Raw genomic sequence first — 21,561 nt, 5'->3', positions numbered from 1 at the left:
AAAACATTGGTATTCAGTCATGCCACCAAAACTAAGATATGTCCGTATGGAAAAGGATGACCTTGCTTGGGAGAAAAGTGACCAAGATATCGAAGCATGGGAGAGGTCACTCAACAAGTCACATATATACCGCGGAATCGCCAGTCTGATTAATAAATATCGGCCGGGCGAGGCTGTAGAACTGCATAAGCCGATTAGAGGAGGGTATAACGCCTTTTATCGGCTAGAATATAAAGATGGCTCGTCCGCCGGTATGAGAATCCCCTGTAAAGGTACTGAATCATAGACGCCCCTTACGTATTAAAGTATATTAACCAAGAATGAATAGGTGTCAAGTTTCCAGAAGAGAAAGTCCGCTACGAGGTCGCCACAATGCGTTATATCGCAGCGAATACAACTATTCCAGTGCCCAAGATATATCACTTCGGAACAGCAGCAGAAAACCCGGTTGGCTTAGGCCCATTTATCATTATGGACTATGTCGAGCATGAGAGGACGATGTCTGATGCCCTTAAGGACCCTGCTCTCGAACCTGACGAGTCTCTTGTGTTAGATCCTACCATCGACGAGGGACGGCTTGAGTTTCTCTATGGGCAGATGGCCAATATCGTCTTGCAGCTATCTACGCTGAAATTCCCCAAAATTGGTTCGCTAGACCAAGACGAACACGGTGATATTTCCGTGTCCGGGAGACCTCTCATTCAAAATATGAACTCGCTACTAGAGTTTGCGGGTGTCGCTCCAACATTACTACCATCCCGATCTTACGATACCTCTACCGAATGGCTTTGCACCCTGGCCGACATGCATCTAGCACAGCTTACATTTCAACATAACGATGCCGTCTTGGATGAAGATGACGCGCGGGATAAGTACGTAGCGCGTCAGCTTTTCCGACGGCTCGCATCAGAAGGGCGACTTACATCGGGACTGGATGCTAGGAAAAAGGATGCCAACGATTCCAGCTTTCGATTATATTCCGAAGACCTGCGTCCGTCAAACGTTTTAATCGATAAAGATGACCACGTAGTCGGCGTGATCGATTGGGAATTTGCTTACGCTGCGCCGGCACAGTTCTCATTTGATCCCCCTTGGTGGCTTCTCTTGAAAAGTCCAGAATATTGGGATGGTGGATATAAATCTTGGATGGAGGCATGCGAACCTCGCCTAGAAACATTCCTTCGAGTGCTAGAGATTGAAGAAAAGAAGAAGAAGAAGGGTCGTTATGAAATCGCAGGTAATACGATTACTTCCTCGTCCCTAGAAGAAGCTGTACCTCTCTCAGAGAGAATGAGAAACAGCTGGGAGAAGAGAACATGGATGATTAATTACGCAGCTAGAAACAGTTGGGCATTGGATTTCATATTCTGGAGGTTCTTAGACACGGAATATTTTGGAGATAATGAGGAGTGCGATCATCACGCTAGACTCAGCCTCCTCACTCAACAACAGATCGAGCCGATGGAGCCTTTTATTGAAATGAAAATGGAAGAGAGTAAGAAACGGAGTTTAGTTGAATGGGACCATGATGATGCAGTAGTCCAATTAGCTAAGGTCCTAGTTTGAATTAACTATTATGCTCTCATCTTCGCCCCTATTCACTTGATGACATTCACAAATAACTACCTAAGGTTTAAATAGCCAGCGACTAAGGTTAAGATATCAAAGGAATATATAGAATTGGCTAAGAGTTGCGCATGCGCATACTGGCATAGAACGGGCATACCAATTCGGTAATTGAGCTTTATGCCTTGGAGTTGGCATATGGGATCGCCATGTGGGGGAGGGGATTCAACTTAAACCCATTTTTAAGGAATATTTAACATCACCATCGGTCTTATACTTGAGTAGAATCGCTGTTATGCGAACAACCTTGGTTCTCATATCGAACAATCTGTGAAGCTTCTTACCACCTACCATATCTCGTTATCAATATGTTCCTAGGCTGTATAAAGTGGTTGATACTATACACTACAGTTAGCCTCCGCGCTTGCGTCCGCGTCTTAGAAGTCATGACGTATGCCAGTCTCATGTGCCTTGACCCAATTTCCAATCACAACGTCATACACTGGTGACACCAAAGCTTTCCTATTCGATCTCAACGTGTGGGGGCTAGAACTCATCCCGGTAAATCTGGCTATATGATGATGCGCTGATATTATTGTCACGATGTGTGCCGTCCGTTATAAGACTGCGACCTACACTCGAGAGCTCGGTGAAGACAGCATATTCAAGCCGCCTGTCTGGCAAAGCACAATATTAAGGGATAAACAAAGAAGCATCGGAAAATAATGTCAGTATCACAAGGGGCATACCTTGCTGAGAAGGCCATCGGCCATGACGGAAGTTCAATCACCGCACAAGATGTTAGCAACTATAGCGGAGAAGCTGGCAGAGCAGAGACGATGAAGGCGTTATGCTGGATGGGTAAAAATACTGTCGAGGTTCGCGATGTACCCAGACCGAGGATCATCGAGCCCAACGACGTAATCCTCAAAGTCACCGGCAGCACGGTCTGCGGAAGCGACCTTCACTTATACCACGGTAAGCCGCTGCAATCCAGAATTCGCATTCTTCCTCTTGACGAATTCTCATACTAACGGGCTTTTGCAGGAACTGTCATCCAATTAAGTAAAGGTGACATCCTAGGCCACGAATTCTGCGGTATCGTTGATGAGGTTGGGTCAGCGGTCAAGAAAGTTCAAAAAGGCAAGCGGTACGTGGCCTCGTTCCAGATCGCGTGCGGTGATTGCTTTTTCTGTAAGCAGAAGCTGTCATCTCAATGCGAGCGCACCAACTCCAACACTACCCAGAGAGCCATGTACGGCGGTCAGACTGCCGGGATGTTTGGTTACTCGCACTTCACGGGCGGTTTCGCGGGCGGTCAGGCTGAGTATGTTCGCGTTCCGCTCGGCGACGTGAATCTCCTCGAGATACCCGACGACGTACCGGACGAAAAGGCATTATATCTTAGCGACGTATTAGCAACAAGCTACAACGCCGTGCACGACACTGCCGTCTACCCCGGCGATCAGGTAGCTATATTTGGTGCCGGTCCCATCGGTCAGATGGCTGGAATCTTCGCAATCAAAGCCGGGGCCACCAAGATCATCTTCGTCGACACCGAGCCACGTCTCACTTTTATCAGAAATCACTGGCTCGCAGACCACTCTGAGAAGCTAGAGCTGGTCGATTACAAGAAGCTGTCGTTCGGCGTAACAAATAAGCCGACCGTCGTGTCAAAGCTGAAGGATCTATGCGGTGGAAGGGGTCCGGATGCAGCTATTGAAGTAAATACTATGTTCATCCCATTTCAGAATTTAGCTGCCGCAGATATGAGCTGTTAGCTGACGCCAAATTTTGTAGTGTGCCGCGGGCGAATATGCAAAGAGCTGGATGCACTGGCTCGAGATGACATTGGGTGCAGAGACCGACACGAGCGAAATCCTTAACGAGATGATAGAGGGCGTCCGAAGCTTTGGTCGATGCGGAGTTACTGGCATATACGTCGGCTACGTGAGTTCTTGACTCTTTGACACTTTCGTAATACCAAATCGTATTGCTAACAACCTTAGACCAACCATTTCAACATCGGATCTCTTATGGAAAGGGGTATTCGACTCATCGGCAACGGCCAAGCACCTGTACACAAGTACTGGGAAGACTTACTAAAGATGATCCGGGACGGTGATCTAGACCCTCTTCAGATGGTATCTCACCGCGTTCACCTAGAAGACTTGGATAAGGTGTATGCCAAGTTCGAGAAGCACGAGGACGGTATGCAAAAGGTATTTGCCGAGACTAAATTCTCGCTACCGGCGTGTGCGGGCAGTCCTCAGTTGACGAGGTATTGAAGCATTTGGCCCAGCCTTAATTAGAGGACGAAGCTAGGTTGAGAACTTGGGATGGATGGACGCATGTATATGTAGATATGGGATATGATTGAATGAGTACCTTGATGGTCTTGATGTAATACATACATATGTACATTTATATCAGGCAAAATAGTGCCCAATATGTTAGGCATAGGAGATAGTTATTGGGACTATTCCCCTTTCAGAAAAACCCGCGAGCTCTTGGTGCTAGACCACGTTTGGAAAATCTCGCGAGCTGCTTAGAAATAAAAGTAGGCGTACGATCTATATTCCTCCATGTTGCGGACTTCGGACAACACTATCTTAACTCCCGCCCACGGGGAATATCATTCGACTATGAATATTTCGCTTAGGAGCCTCAAAAGCTCTAGACGTGGAGAATATGTACTACGAAGCCCCGCGTGACGGGTTGAGAGGGGTGTTGAAGAGGAATGAAATGATACATATATAAAGGGAATGAACCCTCATCAGATCAAAAATTTATTATATTCAAATATCGAGATTAATCTTTCGTCATTCAGCCTAATTCGAGACTCCAACATCATTAATTCACCTTAATCATGACTCAATTCCCAGTTCCGGCATCTCTCCAGAAGAGCATCGACAATACCAATGTCGATTATGCTAGGGTAGGCTCTTCAGGGCTCCGTGTGTCCTCGCCCATCTTGGGTGCCATGTCCCTGGGCTCCTCGAAGTGGCTGCCGTGGGTACTAGATGAAGAGAAGTCCCTCGAAATTCTCAAGGCCGCCTACGACAGGGGCATTAACACGTGGGACACAGCAAACGCCTACTCCAACGGCATCAGCGAAGAGATTATCGGAAAAGCGCTTCAGAAATTCTCCATCCCGAGAGAGAAGGTTATAATCTTGACAAAGTGTTTCCTATACGTCGGGGAAGATTCGAGCGTATTCACCGCTCCGTTTGGAGGAGTACTTAGCCAGAGCAAGGACTATGTCAACCAAGGGGGTAAGCAATATTTAATTCGAGTAGCGTCGTATTTATCCATTCATACATAATAAACGGAGAAATTATGAGCATCAGGCTAACGACAACACAGGTCTTTCTCGCTCTGCCATCTTTAACGCCGTTGAGGCGTCACTGAGGCGTCTGGGCACGAGTTACATTGACTTATTCCAAATCCACCGATTCGACCCAACCACGCCTATCGAGGAGACGATGAAGGCGCTACACGACCTGGTACAGACCGGCAAGGTGCGCTACATCGGCGCGAGCTCGATGTGGGCGACGCAGTTCGTGCGCATGCAGGCGGTCGCCGAGCGCAACGGCTGGACCAAGTTCATCAGTATGCAAAACTTGTACAACTTGTGCTATCGCGAAGAGGAACGTGAGATGATTCGTTACTGTAACGACACAGGCGTCGGTATCCTGCCGTACTCTCCTAACTTCGGCGGTAAGCTGGCCCGACCCTTGGGACAGGATGACTCGACTCGCTCCAAGACACCCAGTCCCATCAGCTTAGATCTCCGACCCGACGAGGAGGAAATTATTCGCCGTGTGGAAAAGCTTGCCGTCGAGAAAGGTTGGAAGATGAGCAACGTCAATCTCGCGTGGCATCATACGAAAGGAACCATACCGATTGTCGGTTTCAACTCGATTGATAGGATTGACGAGGCATGCGATGCGCGAGGAAAGACGTTAACGGCTGAAGAGGTCAAGTTCCTCGAGGAACCCTATGTTCCTAAGCCCGTCTTTGGACTTTTCGACTAAGTCATTATCCTCTATTTCAGAGTACTGCGTTTTTTAAGAAGTAGAAGGGTGCTATACTGTATCTAGAACTTCAATTCATTCTGCTCGATAACTGTTTCAAGAATGGCATCTCCTAAAGTGTTAGCAACAGACTTTAATTTGTTCTTTAGCCACTGTTTTTGGGACTCTGGGATATTATCCGCATTAATAGCCAGTATCAGCGGCCATGCTAAGAGCGTCGCTAGCTTAGGTTTGATGTCTTGATTAACGCGAACAATATTATCGTTGATCACAGTTCCTCTTGCAGCTGTGGGATTCCCTTTCGTAGTGACGGAGGTGAAGAAGACCGGAATACTGCGACACAAGTCTGTTCCTAGGGATGCCGTCTTTCCTAGACATAAATCCCGCTCTGGGGCTACAGATAACATCTGAAATGAGCATTGAGCCATAACGAAGAGCGCTCTATTGCGGATGCTGTTGACAACTAAACGGGTAGCGTAGTATCGACACCATATGGCAGCGTGGCCATACGTGGCGTAGACATGAATTAACCCATCAAAGGTAGAATCCGGCGTGGAATCCGACCATGTGGTAAATTTCCAATCTTCAGGGAGTGCAGCAGACCACGATTCTAATGCGGCGTCCAGCGATCGAGCCTCGGCTGCAAGGTCGCCCGGATGCGGTTGAGATGAGAATCTTGCACTTTTCGGAAGGAAAAGACAAAGCGACCTCTCACGGAGAGCGGCTACGCGGACCATGATCGAATCGAGGATTAGAACGGGGCCTTCCTCGCCGAACTGGACCCCGTCTCGAAGCCACTCAACAACGGATATGCCTCGGAGAATGCACACCCGAATCTGGTCTTGGTGAGCAGCATATCTATTACGAATATCCGGATACTTACTAATCGTCGTCGCACGGCTCGATCCAGAAAAGGATTCGGCGTCCATTTGTTTTGCTGCCGTTGCCTCAAGAGGTCCGCAGCTCCATCGTAATGACAAGTATTCTTCCAGATCCGTGATCCGGTCACGTCGAGATTCAAAAGTGAAACTTCATCCTGGTTACGACGGCCACAGCATCTGTCCGTGACGTTCTTATAGCAAGGACGTATTAGGCTGTGCTTGCTAAAGGGCTTGTGGACTTCTACTCATACCTTGTAGTCAGCCATCAGCATCGTCGTAAGGAGAAGCTCGTCGATGTTGCTCTGCGATAGCTGGAGGATCTCGCTTTGCACGTTCTCGATGCTCCGTGCGAATAGCTTCTCGGCTTCTTCAATCGACTTGTCCAACCGCATTACACGGCCGAATACAGCGTGCGAAAGGGCCGATATAATTAGGTGAAGGCTCGAGTCATTTTGGGCTATATCACGGTAAGGTATCAAGTAGTGGTTATACTCTCGAGCGAATTCGGGAATCTCGTCGTCTCGGAATATGTAATTATTGAGCCAGAATTGCAATGCTTTATCTTCCGCCAGAACGAAGGACGATACGGAAAATACTGCCGAGTCGACCACTTCAACCTCCGGTGCTGATACTTCTTGTACCTTCGATTTCCAAGGACGCCGGGGTTTGCCTTGAGCGAAGGGATTCTCATCCTTGAATAGTAAACCAGCTTCTTCGTTCTGATCCCAAACACAATCTCGACTTGCTTTCTGGCATCGGCCACACAATGGATGGACCGAATCGCACTGGAGTTTCTTAGTTTGCGGTGATCGAGTAGTTTTCCCGTCTCATGGGTATATTACGCCTCACCTTGATGCGCCTAGTTTTACAGGTAATGCAGCCGCGGCTAGGAAATACCATGTTGCTGTCTTATGGCAGGACGGATGGTAATTGGATTATGAACGATTTAGTTACAAGTTCAGCCTCAGCCCCTCAAGTACAAAATAGCAAAATGCTAGCAAGGAGGTGGCGGAGATTACGGGGTTACCATCTTACACATTACCTAATCCTCTACTGTGTTGCCGATGACTCGTCTTCGTGGATTTTCTACTAATAATCCTCTTATGACTAGGTTAGCTTAGTGTCGACCATGATGATGAGAGAAAAAGATCTTAACGAATCGCCGAATGATAAAAGAGGCTTGGAGTTAAGCGAATGCGAAGTTCCTAAGTCAAAGTACTTCAGTGAGGTACCGCTGTAGTGCAGAACTTACCGAAAAAGTCGGCCAATCGGGAAAGCCATTCAATATCCCTTGTCAACCTTTCGGGATAATTAGAAAGCCACTAGACGTCTATTGGACGACGAATGGATTCAAGCCCTGAATAAGGCAAGTACATGTCTTTACAATCTGCAGACTTGCAGCCACTAATATAACCGATTTGACATGTAAGTGCTTACGTCTATGTGATTCATGAATCATGACTTAGAGCCTCAGTACTTTTTTCTGTCATCTTGTCATTCTATCATGTACCTATTAAGAGCCGTTCTATTTTGAAGTCTTCTCCACCTGAAAGATGCGCCCCTTCTCAACAAAAATAGCTACTAGCAAACTATCAAGTCCTACTGAATCCCGGCACATCACAGCTTCGAGTAGCAAGAGAATTTTCTATCCTACCTTGGGTATTCACATAAACTTAGGTGTCTAACCTAAACTAATCATAGATCCTCAGGTAGCCTCCATTCGGCTTCATAATCTCCTTGCTGTCAAGTCACAACAGGTATCTAACCTTTACCAATTCCTCCGACAAGGAATTCGAAACGGTTAAACCTTTTATAATTGGCCCGTCGTTATTAGTCTACTACGTTCCTTCTCGATCGTCACCTCGCCTTCGTCATTGGCAGACGTGAGTGAAAGAGCTCTGCGCAAGGGGAGCTACGTACATATTCAGACGTAGAGTATCTGACCAAGTCCATCGGATCTTTGGGCCTTAGATACTAATAGCAGCATTTCTATTGGCCGAGATCTGAAGTAACCTGCCAAGCAATACAGAGACTCCCTCGCATTGGAGTTATCGAACATTCACGGCAGCCAGTTGGTCGCGTGGGCGACGAATAGAATCTGTATTACTAATACCGAGTCTCGCATTCGTTTATCTTTAAGAGACGAACTACTTCGTTATATCATATCCACGGGGCTTCGACGTCCTATGTTCTCCTTACGGTAACGAACAGTCAAACAATTTGAATGAGTCGGGCCCGAATCCCCGGCTTAAAGATCACCGAGTCCATTCATAACCGTTAGGTACCTTGGGTATATAATCCTACCCGCCCACTTCAGCTCAGCCCACACGCCGGTTAGAAATACCAATAGTCTTTCGGTTTTCTGGAATTTGAGACACGTGGACATACGCCATTAACAACCTCCGGAGCATCATGGCTACAGACACAGAGACACAAGATATACGAAAGAGGGCAATTATTGGAGGACCTCAAAACGAAGATACCGATTTTGAAACTGCGGTGCGAGGAATGCTGGAAGCTGATTTTGAAGACTGGCCAAACGAAGCAGGAGTAAGCCCCCATTATACTATCTTCACCCGTATAATATGCTGATGTATTATAAGTTCGAAGGCCTAAATGAGATACGCGGTCCCGTAGAACTTTCTATCAAAGGTTCTATCCCGACGTGGGCTGCTGGCACACTGTACCGCACCGGCCCCGGGCAGTATGTCGTCGAAAATACCCCGAAAGGCACATTCCGTACTACACACTGGTTCGACGGCCTAGGCCAATCACATAAATTTAGTATCATTCCCAATTCAGACAATGGCGGTAGCCCTGTAAGGGTCGCATATACATCTCGACGTCAGAGTCAGGCTCTATACGACGCTATTAAGAAAGATGGGAAAAGACCTGATATCGGTTTCGGGCAAAAGATGGACCCATGCATCGGTCTATTTGGCAAGATCATGAGCGTTTGGAGAGGATCACCGAAACGGGAGGATCCTAATTTTGACAATGTCTCCGTTGCCTTCCAAGCAAACGTGCCCGGTTTGCCGTCGAAAGCTAAGACGACCGCCGAGTCTGGCCACCGAGCAGGTATCAAGACTCTATGGCTGACTACGGATAACGGAAACATGAAAGAGATCGACCAGAATACCTTGGAGCCGATAGGTATAGCTAGACAACAAGCGCTCCACCCGCTCCTTAGAGGTCCGCTGAGCTGCGCCCACGCCCAGAGAGACCCAGAAACCGGCGACTACTACAACTATAATCTTGAAATGGGCTATAAGTCAACGTATCGTGTCTTCTGCACAAGCGCGTCAACCGGAGCAACCGAAATTATAGCTACGATATCCGCTGTCGACGTGAAGCCGGCGTACATTCACTCGTTTTATCTCACACCTTCCTTTGCCATATTGTGTGTTCCATCATCCCATCTCGGTACGAATGGCATTCAAGTTCCTTGGAAGGGCAATATCGTCGAAGCCATCGACACCTTCGACGAGTCGAAATTATGCAGGTGGTTCGTCGTCGACCGTCTCGGCGACCGCGGTGTAGTTGCCATGTTCGATAGCCCGGCAGCTTTTTACTTCCACAGCGTAAACTCATTTGAGGAGCGCGACGAGGAGACGGGCGACCTTAACGTGTACTGCGACGTGATGCAGTATCCTAACCTTGACGTGATAAGAGCGTATGAAGTGGACGTCATGCTCCAGAGGAACGGCGCGGCCAAGAAATTCTGGGGCGACGAAGAGCGTAATCGCAACTGTCACGTTCGACTTACTCGATGGAAACTTGGGATCCCCAAACCAGACACGAACGATACGGATACGTCAGCAACTCGACGGAATGCAGAGAAAATTTTCGAAATCAAGGCACCGCATGCTGGCGAACTACCTACGATCAACCCGACATACGCGACTAAGAAACATCGCTACGTATATAGCATAGCCAACCGCGGTTACAGCACCCTCTTCGATACTATTGTGAAGACAGACGTATTAACACACGGGACGATATTCTGGGACAGCCCAAGCGGACACACGCCGGGAGAGCCTATCTTCGTACCGCGTCCGAGGTCGCCTGGAGATGGAGACCTGGACGAAGATGACGGCGTGCTCCTGAGTGTCGTGCTCGACGGGGCTGGTAAGACGAGTTATCTGCTATGCTTGGATGCGAAGACTCTACGCGAACTGGGACGCGCCGAGTGCGATTTCGCTATAGGGTTTGGGTTTCATGGGATGCATTGGCCTGCTGCGGTCCCTACAACGTCCTAATTTTAGTACGGCCGCAATCTATATAAGCCATTGATGGGCGTGAAGGATCGCGCTTAGGACGAGGATAAGCAATTAGCTTGTAGGCCGAGAACCGGATATAAATAGGCCAATATGGATTAGTTTCTAGTGTTGATTACAGAGCCTGGTTAGTACTCAGTTCATAAAATACATGCTTTCTCACGACCCTTGAGCAAATCCCCTTGCTAAGACTAGCTCAGGAGATATCTGGAAAACGACGTGTTTTGAAGTACATGCCAAAGTCAGACGAATATTAAATAGATAAAGCTAAGAGTGCCACTAATTTTATACTACGGATTTTTCGTCATGATGCGAAACGCCGGTGTGTCCTTCACTCTCGGCTAACTTTTCGGCTTGCCCATTAGTTGCAGTACTATCAACAGCCGTCGTGGTGACACCCTGTCGCTGCGAAAATGTAGAGCTCGGGGTCCACGCAGCACTCTTGCGCGCACTGCTCACTTCGCTATATAGCTCGTCGACCTCTTCAAGCGACCACCCCTTGGTTTCGTATACGAGGAAGTACACGAAGGCGATGCAGATGAAACAAGCGCCGAACCACACGAAGAAGATCTTGGACTGCAGGTTGGCGTAACCCTCGCCGTAGTTGACGAGATACGGGGTCGCGTAGGCTATCGCCCAGTTCAGGAGCCACTATTTGTATAAGCAGTCAGCACCGCATCTCGGAGTGAGGGGACATAATAATTATATAGGCGAGAACAACTTACGTTAGTGGCGGTAGTCATGCTGAGGCACTTGGCTCGCATCTTTAGGGGGAAAATCTCGCCCGTCACTACCCACGCAAGAGGCCCCCAGGTACTGGCAAAGAAGAAGATGTAGATACAAATAAAGGCGATACCGGCCTTCTGCGCCGCGACGTTATAGACCACGACATTACCTGCCTCGTCTTGCCCCGTCGTCAGGGTGCCGAGCATGGCCACGAGGAATTGGCTGATACACACTGCAGCGAGAACTGTTAGTGATCATTTCACGAGACAAGAAAATAAATATGAAAAATAGGGGGAAATAAATCCGGATTTTACTTACTTCCGACTGCGCCCCATAAGAGAAGCGGGCGACGACCAAGCCTGTCCACAGCCCACAGACCAGGGAGAGTTGAGAAGACGTTAATGCAAGACGTGATTACTTGGATCGTGAATGGATCTTGGATGCCCGAGTTCTTGCTACAATATCGAAAAGTTCCATGTTAGCTTTGCACTCTTTACCACCCTGGGATTTCTCTAAAGAGGATCTAAACAATATTGTACTGACAAATAATTTACGCCGTAGTAGAACACAAAGTTGACACCTACGATAACGTTAGTGAGGAATCTTTAAACGTTGGAAGGATAACCGGCGCGCGTTACCTGTTAGCTGCTGAAGCCCCTGTATTCCCATACCGGTGAGAAGTCGCTTTAGCATGGGACCGCGGAAGCAGTCAAGATAAGTGGCCGTTCCGATGCTCAGCTCGTAATCATTGTTCGCCTTAATCTCGGCTAACTCATCATGGATAGCGGCATGGTTGCGATCGATCCTTCGGAGCTTGCCAAGAGAACGGGCAGCCTTATCCTGCTGTCCTTTCTTGACCAAGTACCGGGGAGTCTCCGGTAGCAGAAGCATCCCGGCAATGAGGATGATGGCCCAGGCGAACTGCACGGCGATAGGGATGCGGTACGAGCCGGTATCCTGGCGGTACTGCGTGGCGTAGTCTACGACTGCGGCGAGGAGTAGACCGATCGTGATGGCAAACTGGTACGCGCCTACGATGGCACCTCGAATCCAACGCGGTGCCGTCTCGCTTTGGTACAAGGGAACTATACCATATGTTAGCCGAAGCTCACCCAGAAGCCGAATAGGACTTGCGAGGGACATACTTAGCGCAGATATCAGACCGACGCCGAAGCCGGCAAAGAAACGACCGGCCAGGAACAGAGGTAGGGCCGTAGCAGCGGTCTGGAGTATGACGCCGAAAATGAAGACCCATGAAGAGACGATGAGCGATAGGCGGCGACCTATAGTATCGGCGATGAGCGGCGATCCTAAAGCTCCGAAGAAAGTGCCCGCAGAGAGAATCGACACGATGGCGGAGGATTGGGAGGGCGAGACGTCCAGATGGCCGTGAGTGTTGACGTAACCGGTTGAGAAGAGGTTTTGGAAGAAGTCCATAGCTAGAATACCGCTAATGGTTCCGGTGTCGTAACTAAGATTGGAAGTTAGCGCAAAGGAGAACAATGCGAACTATCACACGCCCTGAGGATGTTGCTAAACATACCCGAATAGAATGCCACCGAATGCTACGAATAGACCGATGGCGATGGCAGGCCACGCCTTGCCGGCGTCCTGCTCGGGCTTGTGGATAGTGAAGCGACCCATTGCGAAGGTATTGTTGCGCCGTTCGATTTTATAAATCGGCGAATACTACGTATCGCACGGATAGGAGGGTGTGGGTTGCTGTCGTTCGGGACACTAGGGACGGGGGAAGTTTAAGTATGCTAGGTAATGCTGAAGTTTATATACCTTAGGTACCTGTACTTTATGTAACCCGTTCGGTGTAGACGCGATCTTAATTCACGTAACAGGGGTCAGGGGATGATGAAATATTTTATCAAGAGAGAAATAAGATGGAGTGGGGAGTCACGAGGGATTTACTGCCTGAAAGAAGGCACGAGGTACTGAAGATCATACGTAGCGTATGTGGCGTGGAAGTCGAGACCCTTGATGTCGTTGTTCCTGCCTCGCAAATTCTAAGCTTATGGGGCTGCAACTGGGGATAGGGGGATAGGGGGATAGGGGGATAGGGGGATAGGGGGATAGGGGGATAGAAGGTGGGGTACCTTAGGTATGTAGTAGGACTCGATCCCCGGAAATCACTATCAAAGTTCTTTTTCTTATCCAGACATGATTATTGGCAATGTTGTACTTCACGAGGCCTGACAAGTTGCGGCCGCTCTGATTGTGGTGCAGAGATTTAGGCTTGATACACCCTACAATCTGATAGCATCGCAAATCCTAATGCGCGGGACCGGTTACATCGAACGACTACATTAAACATGGAAGGTCAAGACTACATCATATGTAGAAGCTAAGCTGAGCTACACGAAGCTAAAAGGTACATTGGTATGCGCAATTGACCTTTGAGGGGCTCTTCGAATAGAAAGTTGTTCATCTCACTCTACATACCTGTCTTACAAGCAACGTTAAAGCACGAAGTTTGCATATAGCATATAGCCTATAGCCAACCAGGTCGAAATAATTCTGATTCAAGTATATGCTGTACTACATGCACAACAGCAGATCAACGGGGTTTCCCAAGAAGCCTAGGCTGGATGGATGCGGGCGTAGAGCTCCATTGCATTAGCGGCTTGGTACCGTATCGTCGCCGTAGGATACCTATACTATCATCTATGTAGGTAGCCCTCCGTGTTCGGGATTCTAGGTCGTACCTGGAACCCTACCCTGTACGTTTATTGCAGGGGAGGCGACAAGTGTCGTCAACAAAAAATCTACGCAGCCACGGCGAATTCCACGAGCCTAACTGGTTTGGTCTAACCATGGGGAGGATGTGTGGGCGTGTGTGTGGGGGAACGGAGACGTTCTGAAGAGCAATTCCAGCCTCAAAGGCTAACAAGTCGGCCCATTTCTTCCCTATTTCTTCCCCATTTCTTCATTCATTCTCCATTCATTCTCCACGTTCCCCGAGGCGCCATCACCATACATGATCCAATGTAGGCATTTTCGCCGATACCAACTCCCATCGCTCGAGAGCTGACCATAATAACGCCGAGCAAACATAAGTTCGATACATCATGCTTCGAAAACCTAAGCCATACACTCATCTGCAACCTTGAACGATAGGCTTGCGGTGACCACCAGCCAAGTCCCTACCAGTATGTAAGGTGCTCTTGAATAGTAAGCAGCAGTTTCGAAAGAGCGTAGGATCGGCTACCCATGACGTATAGAGGGATGGTTGATGCGACATGTCGTTCAGCTGAAGTCTCTCGTGGATCGGGTCCTCTTGACGAACTGGCATTTATCAAACTGGTGACGATGGAGGCTACATCATCTGGAGTTTTAGAGCCAGCCAGTGGGGTAGAGGAGGTTTGTTGTGGTTTCGATTTGGATAGCAATAAATGATGGGGTTTTACGGGGTTTTACGGGGTTAGATTGGGGTTAGATTGGGGTCAGCCAAGAGCGAAAATTAATGGCCGGGTCTTGGCATTTTACCCCAAGTTCAACACCACGTATTATTCAAAAAGTAAATATGAAAGATGGTCATAGAAAATAGAAAGAAATATAAACTAATTCTTTGGCCTTTATTATTATTAAATATAATTTTTATATTTTTATTATAATTGTTTTACAATTTGTTCTGTTGTTATACTCGTTGATTATTTAAAGAGGTTAAATGCCAAGACCCGGCCATTAATTTTCGCTCCTGGCTGGGGGTGCAATAGTCACATACAGACATCGGACCGATATTCTATTGCGGTATCAAGCGTCGAGCGGTCAGGATTGTCATCGGTCCTTCTCAATTAGTATGTTTTGATATGCAGTAGTTTAATTGTAAATTTGCACCTAACAAGAATTCTGTCAAAATATGGGGCATTTATTGACCATAGCCCCCACGGGGTTTTTTCGAGAAGAAAGTGGGAGAACTGCACGTCAAGGTAAAAAGAAATCTAATTTTATTTTAGATGATGTAACTCCGGTGCCTATCGGTACCTACATGTAGGTATCGGCGCAAGGGCGCTAGACGGTAGCGGCTGTAGCGTTCCATCAGCGCCCGGACCCCGAAAAGTTAGGTAATCGCGAAAAGCCGGACCGTGATTATTGAAACCGAAACTTGTCATCATTTCCGTCGCGTGCCAAAATTGTACCAAAATGGAACATTAAACCATTGGATGCGGTACAACCATGATCGACCAACTAGATGCCTCGAAGGATGCCAATGACAAAAAGCTGCATACCAATTCCATTCCGAACCAAGGTTCTGCCGTCCACGGCGCATCCCTGCTCATAGGCCTCCAGATCGCGTCGCGCGCCATCACCTTCGTAGCCAACCAGCTGCTGCTCCGCTTCCTAACCGCTCAGCTACTAGGAGTTTCAACTCAGCTCGAAGTCTACTACTTGTCCGTCCTATTCTTCGCCCGCGAGAGTTTGCGCGTAGCTATCCAGCGCCAGGAGAGCCCATCTACTTCGCGTTCTGGTGACGGCCTAGCCAAGAATGCGAGAGACAGCCAATCTGTCGTGAACATTGCGCATATATCTCTCCTGTTAGGTCTGGGAGCTTCTGTCGGACTGGGCTGGGCCTACCTTAGCTATGTCGACGTTGCTACCGCTGCTACGCCTTACCTCGATGTCGCCCTCCGTATATACGCCGTGGCGGCTATGGTCGAGTTACTCTCCGAGCCCGCCTTCGTGATACTGCAATATCGATTACGCTTTGGGCCTCGTGCCGCAGCCGAGTCTCTCGCCACATTCTTTCGATGCCTCGTTACCTTCGGGGCGGCTAATTGGGCCTGGAGGAAGGGTTTGGAGATTGGCGTCTTACCATTTGCCCTCGGACAACTAGCCTACGGCACGGGACTCCTCGCTGTTTACGCGTGGTATGGCGCACAATTGGCGTCTGCCGAGGGTTTCTCCCTTTTCCTAAGGACAAGTCCTCCCTCGCAGAAAGGGACTAACAAGAAAGTAGAGACAGCGCAGGCTCTCGACACTGATTATGTACTCGGATACTTTTATGGACCGACCCTACAACTCGCATATAGCTTGACGGCTCAATCGTTCGTAAAGCACCTCCTTACCCAGGGCGATACATTTCTAGTTTCCATCCTCTCCGACTCGAGATCCCAAGGCGTTTATGCTCTCGCCAATAACTACGGGAGCTTGCTTGCACGCTTAGTCTTCCAACCTATCGAGGAGAGCAGTCGCAACTATTTCAGCAAGCTACTCTCTTCTGCAAAGAGCTCTCCCGGAAAGCAAACCGTCGCCAAGGCGCGTTCGGATTTACAGGCGCTCCTGAAGTTTTACGTCCTCTTAAGTACGGTGGTTATTACCGTGGGGCCCTACGCTGCGCCTTTGGTGGTTCAGATTGTCGCGGGCACCAAATGGTCCGCCAGCGGAGCCGGAGCAGTGTTGGCGCGGTATTGCTTATATATCCCGCTCCTAGCTATCAACGGCGTCGCGGAAGCGTTTGTATCGTCGATCGCCACGGAATCCGAGGTGCACCGCCAGAGCTTGTGGATGGGCGCCTTCAGTGTAGCATTTGGCATTGCCGGGTTTGTCTCGCTCCGAGTTTTGGACCTGGGCGCTGCCGGTCTCGTGTATGCAAACGGCATCAATATGCTATGCCGCATCATCTGGAGCGGAACTTTTATCACGCGGTATTTTCGGGCTAACGAAATCGACTTTAGCTGGAACAGTATCCTTCCAAGTAACTTGGCCCTCACGACTGTTGCTGCTGCGGCGTTCTGGGCTTCCCTGGCGAGAGCCGGCATTTCTATCGGTAGCACATCGCCATACGTATTTGTAGATCTAATCACGGTTGCAACTAGAGCCGTGCCCTTTGTAATCATCATGTAAGTCTTGACTACTTTCTAGCCACCATACGCGTTTATGTAAATCTCTAACTGGTCAACCAGTGCCTATGCCGAACGCAAATACTTGCTAGACTGCTATAATTCCATCCGCGGCCGTGGCGAAGCGTCAAGGTAACATCTACCTTAGGTATAGACATAGCTTAATCTATATAGACACCAATTCCGCCGCGCTTGATACAGTTTAATCAAATGTGATCTTCGTACCCTTCTTCGTCATGTCGACGTCCTTATAGAAGGCGCCGTACGTGCCATGCGTCTTCTTCTTGACGGTCGTCCCGAATTTGAGGAGGTCCTCCGGCACCTGTTGTCCGGCGGCCTTGAGTATGTTGATGAGCCTAGAGAAAGCGTTAGTGTGAATTGATGCATGGGATGCGAGAACCTGTTGGACTTACTCTCCCGAATGTGCCTTGTCGTGTTCGGTGAAGAGCGTGATGGCCAGTCCGGTTTTGCCCGCTCGCCCAGTACGCCCGATACGGTGGACGTAGTCTTCGATAGTAAGAGGGAACTAGAATCCGCGCTCGCAGGTTAGCGTACCAGATGCGTATAAAACTGTAGCATATCAATAGAAAAGATCGTGCATCATACCGTGACATTAATTACCAGCTTCACCTCGGGAATGTCTAGACCGCGGGCGGCAACATCCGTGGCAACCAGAACAGGAGTCTGACCCGTCTTGAAAGCCTCGAGACTTCGCGTCCTCTGTTCTTGTTTGAGATCGCCGTGTATGCCAACAACCTTGATGCCGCGCTGCTGTAGGAAGCCTTCGACCCGAGTGGCTTCCTTTTTGTATAAGCAGAAGACTAAGACTCGCTCGTTCCTGGGCTGCGCCTTGAGCAGCTGCAATAGCCTGGTTTCCTTGCCCCGGGGATCTATAACTTCGACACGCTGCTCAATCCTTATGTTTGCTTGCAGGTCGCCACTCGCGTTTCCGCCTATCTGGATCTTGACTGGTGATACCATAAAGGTGGATGCGAGAGCCTGCACACTCTGCGGCCACGTTGCTGTGAACATGAGAGTCTGGCGATCCTCCTTCCTAGGTGTACATCCGATAATCCTCTTGATGTCGTCTTCGAATCCTTTATCTAGCATGCGGTCGGCTTCGTCTAGTACGACGAATTTAGCTCCATCGAGCTTGGCGGAACCCTCTTCCAGGAAGTCCTTTAACCGACCAGGAGTCGCGACTACGACGTCCGCGTTGCGTAGTAGTACTCTCTGATCATCCTTAGACGCGCCACCGTATATACAAACTGTCTTCAAGCCTACGAGATCACCGAGCTTCGCTAGCTGCTCGTTGGTCTGCATTGCCAACTCTCGCGTGGGAGACACTACGACCGCGCGTATATTGCCGCTGCCCTTGGGCTTGGGCATTCCTAGCACGGCAGAGATGAGCGGTAGGCCGAAGGCGATGGTCTTGCCCGAACCCGTCTCTGCCACGCCGACGATGTCGCGACCCGAGAGCCCGAAAGGCCAAGAGGCCGCTTGGATAGGCGTCGGAGCTTTGAAAGATGCGAAAGGGGTTTTGGCGATCAGAGCCGAGGAGGGCAAGTGAGAGAATTCGATGATGGGCCGGAAAGGCTTGTCAGAGAGCGGGTCGGTGACAGTAATCTGATGCGTGCTAAGGAAGGCCGCGATATCAGACTCGGGCACGGCGGAGAGCGCCGCACTCTGCTCATACGTCTGTGATGTACCGGAAGCGATCGAGGCATCGGTGACTCTATTTGTAGTGCTCTCCGTAGAGCCATTGGAGTTGCTATTAACGCCGTTGGTCTCTGGCTCTTCGGTCTTGCGCTTCTTCTTCTTGTCTTTCTTGTCCTTTTTCTCCTTTTTAGATTTGCGGTCTGCGTCTACATCGTCGTGAGACCCGTTTGCTACATCTTGCTCAGCGGTATCCTCGTCCTTTGGTTCATTAATAGCTTCGCCCTCGCTGCTACTCTTCTCTGCCTTTCTCTTTTCCTTCTTTTCCTTTTTCTTGTCCTTCTTTTCTTTCTTCGTCTTCGTCTTCTCCCCGTCAACCTCCGATGTTATCGGTTCCACGGCTGGATCTGCTAGAGTTGGCGCGACCGAGTCGGCCTCTTGCGACTTCTCCTTGCGATCCTTCTTGTCCTTCTTTTCCTTCTTAGACTTCTTGCGCGGGAGGGCTGCAGCCTCTACTTCAGCGTCCTCGAGACGATGTTTCGACATGATTGTGGAAGCTCCTGAGGTGAGTATGCTTTGATCTCTCAATTGAATTTTAAACGACCTGGATAGAATTGTAAGTTGCGGCGCCGAAAAGGAAAATTGGCGTTACGAAAACACCAGATAAAAGATATCGAGGTGAACTCAAAGAAAAAATCAATCGAGGACCCTGAATCTGATAAGATAAGCTCCTGATAACGCTTGATAAAGAAAATATGCTAGCGGCTACGGCTTGGCATACATTAGCTAGGTAGGTACCTATTTAGGTGGCTTAGTAATAGGTAATACACCAACTTATTCTCACGATATTGTTTTCGACGGCTATAGTTGGGTACCTACCTGTTAAATCTGATACGCTCTCATCGAGGCTCGAAGAGGAGGTAACCATTCATTGCATAAAGGTGGACTGAGAATGGAAAGTACCCAAGTTACTTTGGATCTTGATGTCTACAATGTAGTAAATACTACGGCCATGCACCTCACTGAACAATAATTAAACATACAACAACCATGCGGTTTTACGATTTTATTCCGAGTGAGGACTATTGTACATCTCTTAATGAGTGCTCGAAAACCCCAAGTTTGATAACTCGATTACTGAGGAGATCAAAGTCCATCGCATTCAACTCCGGTCAGAGTTGAAAATAGCCGTAACATCAAAAATCCCTCACAACAGAACAACGCACAGCGATATCATATTATCATAAGCAGTCACATACCGGTATCCCCATCTGGACTGCATATTAAAGCCGCGACTTTTGGTTCCCCATCTGAACTCCATATCCCATGCAAGTAACGAATGTATCCATTCAAATTCGGTTTAGTACGTTCACCCTTAAGCAGTTGCCGTCGCGGCCTCGCTAATACTGGGCATCTTTGCTCCAGTACCGGCAAGGTTTGTTGGCTTGGCATGAGGGTTCTTGCTGTAGTAGTTGGAGATGGCAGATTTGATGGCATCCTCGGCTAGCATGGAACAATGAACTACCAAAGCGTTAGCATATATACGTCAACCATTTCATTCGTACGTAAACCTACGTTTGACAGGTGGTAGACAAAGCTCCTGGGCAATCTCGGTATTCTTAATACGGCCAGCCTCCTCGAGCGTCATACCTCTCACCAGCTCTGTCAGGTAGCTCGAACTTGCGATAGCGCTGCCGCAGCCAAAGGTCTTGAACTTTACGTCGGATATGGTGTTGCTCTTCGGATCGACCCGGATCTGAAGTTTCATGACGTCGCCACATGCTGGGGCGCCGACTAGGCCGGTACCAACATCGACATCAGACTTGAGCATAGAGCCTACGTTGCGCGGTCGGCTGTAGTGGTCCAACACTTTCTCGTGGTACGATCGGCGCGCAATGCTGGCGGCCGGGTTGAGAATCTGGCGGGTGGCGACGCGAGGAGCTGCTGATGCGACTACTCGTCGAGCAGCGGTTGCTAGCGTCCGCGACAGCATTTTGAGATATGAGATATGCGAGTTGTAATGTGGTCGAGATGGAATAATGCCAATGGAAATGGAATTTTGTTTGATATGTTCTTGGTTAAACAGGCGATGGCGATTGTGAAAGAGCTATATTGCAGATGAGGTGGAAGCGAAGACGTAGAAATTTGTAGGTTGGGGGTTATGAATCGGAGATGATGAGGTAAAACGCAGCGCCCCCCCAAAAAAGTGAAGCGGTCTTTGTCGGCGATCTCGGTATTAAAATGGAACTTGGGTTCTGTGGCGAATCATACAACTTCAAATTAGCGATGAAATCATAAGCCTCGGAGATTGTATATGCACTGTAAGGAGGGGGTCGGCTGTAGCTATCTCCACTTCTTCACCTTATCAGATCCGTTCTTGCAGCTGCGCAGACATGGTCCGATAATTTCGACCGAACTTTCTAGGCCTGTCTCCTGCTGTCAACTGGCAAGCGGTAGTACCTGTTACGTACATAATTAGCAGCGTGGGGCAATCTGACCTCGCACTGCAGATTGTACTTGTACCCCTCCATCGACAAAGTCTTAGCCCCGCCGCCGTGAAGCCGCGAAG

The 21,561-nt window shown here is 48.9% G+C and overlaps 9 protein-coding genes across 9 annotated transcripts; 5 read left to right on the top strand and 4 right to left on the bottom strand.

The window, feature by feature from the left end:
• Positions 1–46: 46 nt before the first annotated feature.
• F4817DRAFT_369111 (uncharacterized protein) lies at positions 47–1,566 on the top strand (the record flags this gene model as incomplete). The annotated part of the gene is made up of 2 exons (XM_049307315.1): positions 47–272; positions 329–1,566. The coding sequence occupies 2 exons, from the start codon at positions 47–49 to the stop codon at positions 1,564–1,566; spliced, it is 1,464 nt and encodes a 487-aa protein (XP_049154515.1).
• Positions 1,567–2,291: 725 nt separating this feature from the next.
• On the top strand, positions 2,292–3,854 carry F4817DRAFT_320445 (GroES-like protein; the record flags this gene model as incomplete). Its single annotated transcript, XM_049301190.1, has 4 exons — positions 2,292–2,544; positions 2,614–3,290; positions 3,367–3,516; positions 3,576–3,854. The coding sequence occupies 4 exons, from the start codon at positions 2,292–2,294 to the stop codon at positions 3,852–3,854; spliced, it is 1,359 nt and encodes a 452-aa protein (XP_049154514.1).
• Positions 3,855–4,105: 251 nt separating this feature from the next.
• Positions 4,106–5,634, top strand: F4817DRAFT_286290 (Aldo/keto reductase). Its single transcript, XM_049299604.1, has 2 exons — positions 4,106–4,841; positions 4,933–5,634. The coding sequence occupies exons 1-2, from the start codon at positions 4,436–4,438 to the stop codon at positions 5,601–5,603; spliced, it is 1,077 nt and encodes a 358-aa protein (XP_049154513.1). The 5' UTR covers positions 4,106–4,435; the 3' UTR covers positions 5,604–5,634.
• Positions 5,635–7,645, bottom strand: F4817DRAFT_286332 (uncharacterized protein). Its single transcript, XM_049299605.1, has 4 exons — positions 7,334–7,645; positions 6,736–7,269; positions 6,487–6,675; positions 5,635–6,439 (listed from the first exon to the last, which is right to left on the bottom strand). Exons 1-4 carry the CDS (start codon positions 7,382–7,384, stop codon positions 5,666–5,668), a joined length of 1,548 nt encoding a protein of 515 aa, XP_049154512.1. The 5' UTR covers positions 7,385–7,645; the 3' UTR covers positions 5,635–5,665.
• Positions 7,646–8,193: 548 nt separating this feature from the next.
• Positions 8,194–11,009, top strand: F4817DRAFT_351882 (torulene oxygenase). Its single transcript, XM_049305150.1, has 3 exons — positions 8,194–9,034; positions 9,088–10,888; positions 10,962–11,009. The coding sequence occupies exons 1-2, from the start codon at positions 8,897–8,899 to the stop codon at positions 10,741–10,743; spliced, it is 1,794 nt and encodes a 597-aa protein (XP_049154511.1). The 5' UTR covers positions 8,194–8,896; the 3' UTR covers positions 10,744–10,888; positions 10,962–11,009.
• F4817DRAFT_351880 (hexose transporter) lies at positions 10,886–13,490 on the bottom strand. Its single transcript, XM_049305149.1, has 6 exons — positions 12,633–13,490; positions 12,126–12,572; positions 12,031–12,067; positions 11,806–11,942; positions 11,487–11,719; positions 10,886–11,412 (listed from the first exon to the last, which is right to left on the bottom strand). Exons 1-6 carry the CDS (start codon positions 12,922–12,924, stop codon positions 11,047–11,049), a joined length of 1,512 nt encoding a protein of 503 aa, XP_049154510.1. The 5' UTR covers positions 12,925–13,490; the 3' UTR covers positions 10,886–11,046.
• A 2,182-nt stretch (positions 13,491–15,672) lies between these two features.
• On the top strand, positions 15,673–17,472 carry F4817DRAFT_361974 (Rft-1-domain-containing protein; the record flags this gene model as incomplete). The annotated part of the gene is made up of 2 exons (XM_049306468.1): positions 15,673–17,336; positions 17,400–17,472. The coding sequence occupies 2 exons, from the start codon at positions 15,673–15,675 to the stop codon at positions 17,470–17,472; spliced, it is 1,737 nt and encodes a 578-aa protein (XP_049154509.1).
• Positions 17,338–19,780, bottom strand: F4817DRAFT_351876 (DEAD-domain-containing protein). The gene is made up of 3 exons (XM_049305148.1): positions 17,943–19,780; positions 17,750–17,862; positions 17,338–17,692 (listed from the first exon to the last, which is right to left on the bottom strand). The coding sequence occupies exons 1-3, from the start codon at positions 19,536–19,538 to the stop codon at positions 17,539–17,541; spliced, it is 1,863 nt and encodes a 620-aa protein (XP_049154508.1). The 5' UTR covers positions 19,539–19,780; the 3' UTR covers positions 17,338–17,538.
• A 374-nt stretch (positions 19,781–20,154) lies between these two features.
• On the bottom strand, positions 20,155–21,068 carry F4817DRAFT_286197 (FeS cluster assembly scaffold IscU). Its single transcript, XM_049299603.1, has 2 exons — positions 20,568–21,068; positions 20,155–20,513 (listed from the first exon to the last, which is right to left on the bottom strand). The coding sequence occupies exons 1-2, from the start codon at positions 20,983–20,985 to the stop codon at positions 20,368–20,370; spliced, it is 564 nt and encodes a 187-aa protein (XP_049154507.1). The 5' UTR covers positions 20,986–21,068; the 3' UTR covers positions 20,155–20,367.
• Positions 21,069–21,561: the final 493 nt, after the last annotated feature.

Source organism: Daldinia loculata (genome assembly GCF_022478755.1).
Source record: "Daldinia loculata strain CBS 113971 unplaced genomic scaffold F4817scaffold_80, whole genome shotgun sequence".
NCBI lineage: Eukaryota > Fungi > Ascomycota > Sordariomycetes > Xylariales > Hypoxylaceae > Daldinia > Daldinia loculata.
This window is presented reverse-complemented; position numbering and strand designations above follow the sequence as displayed.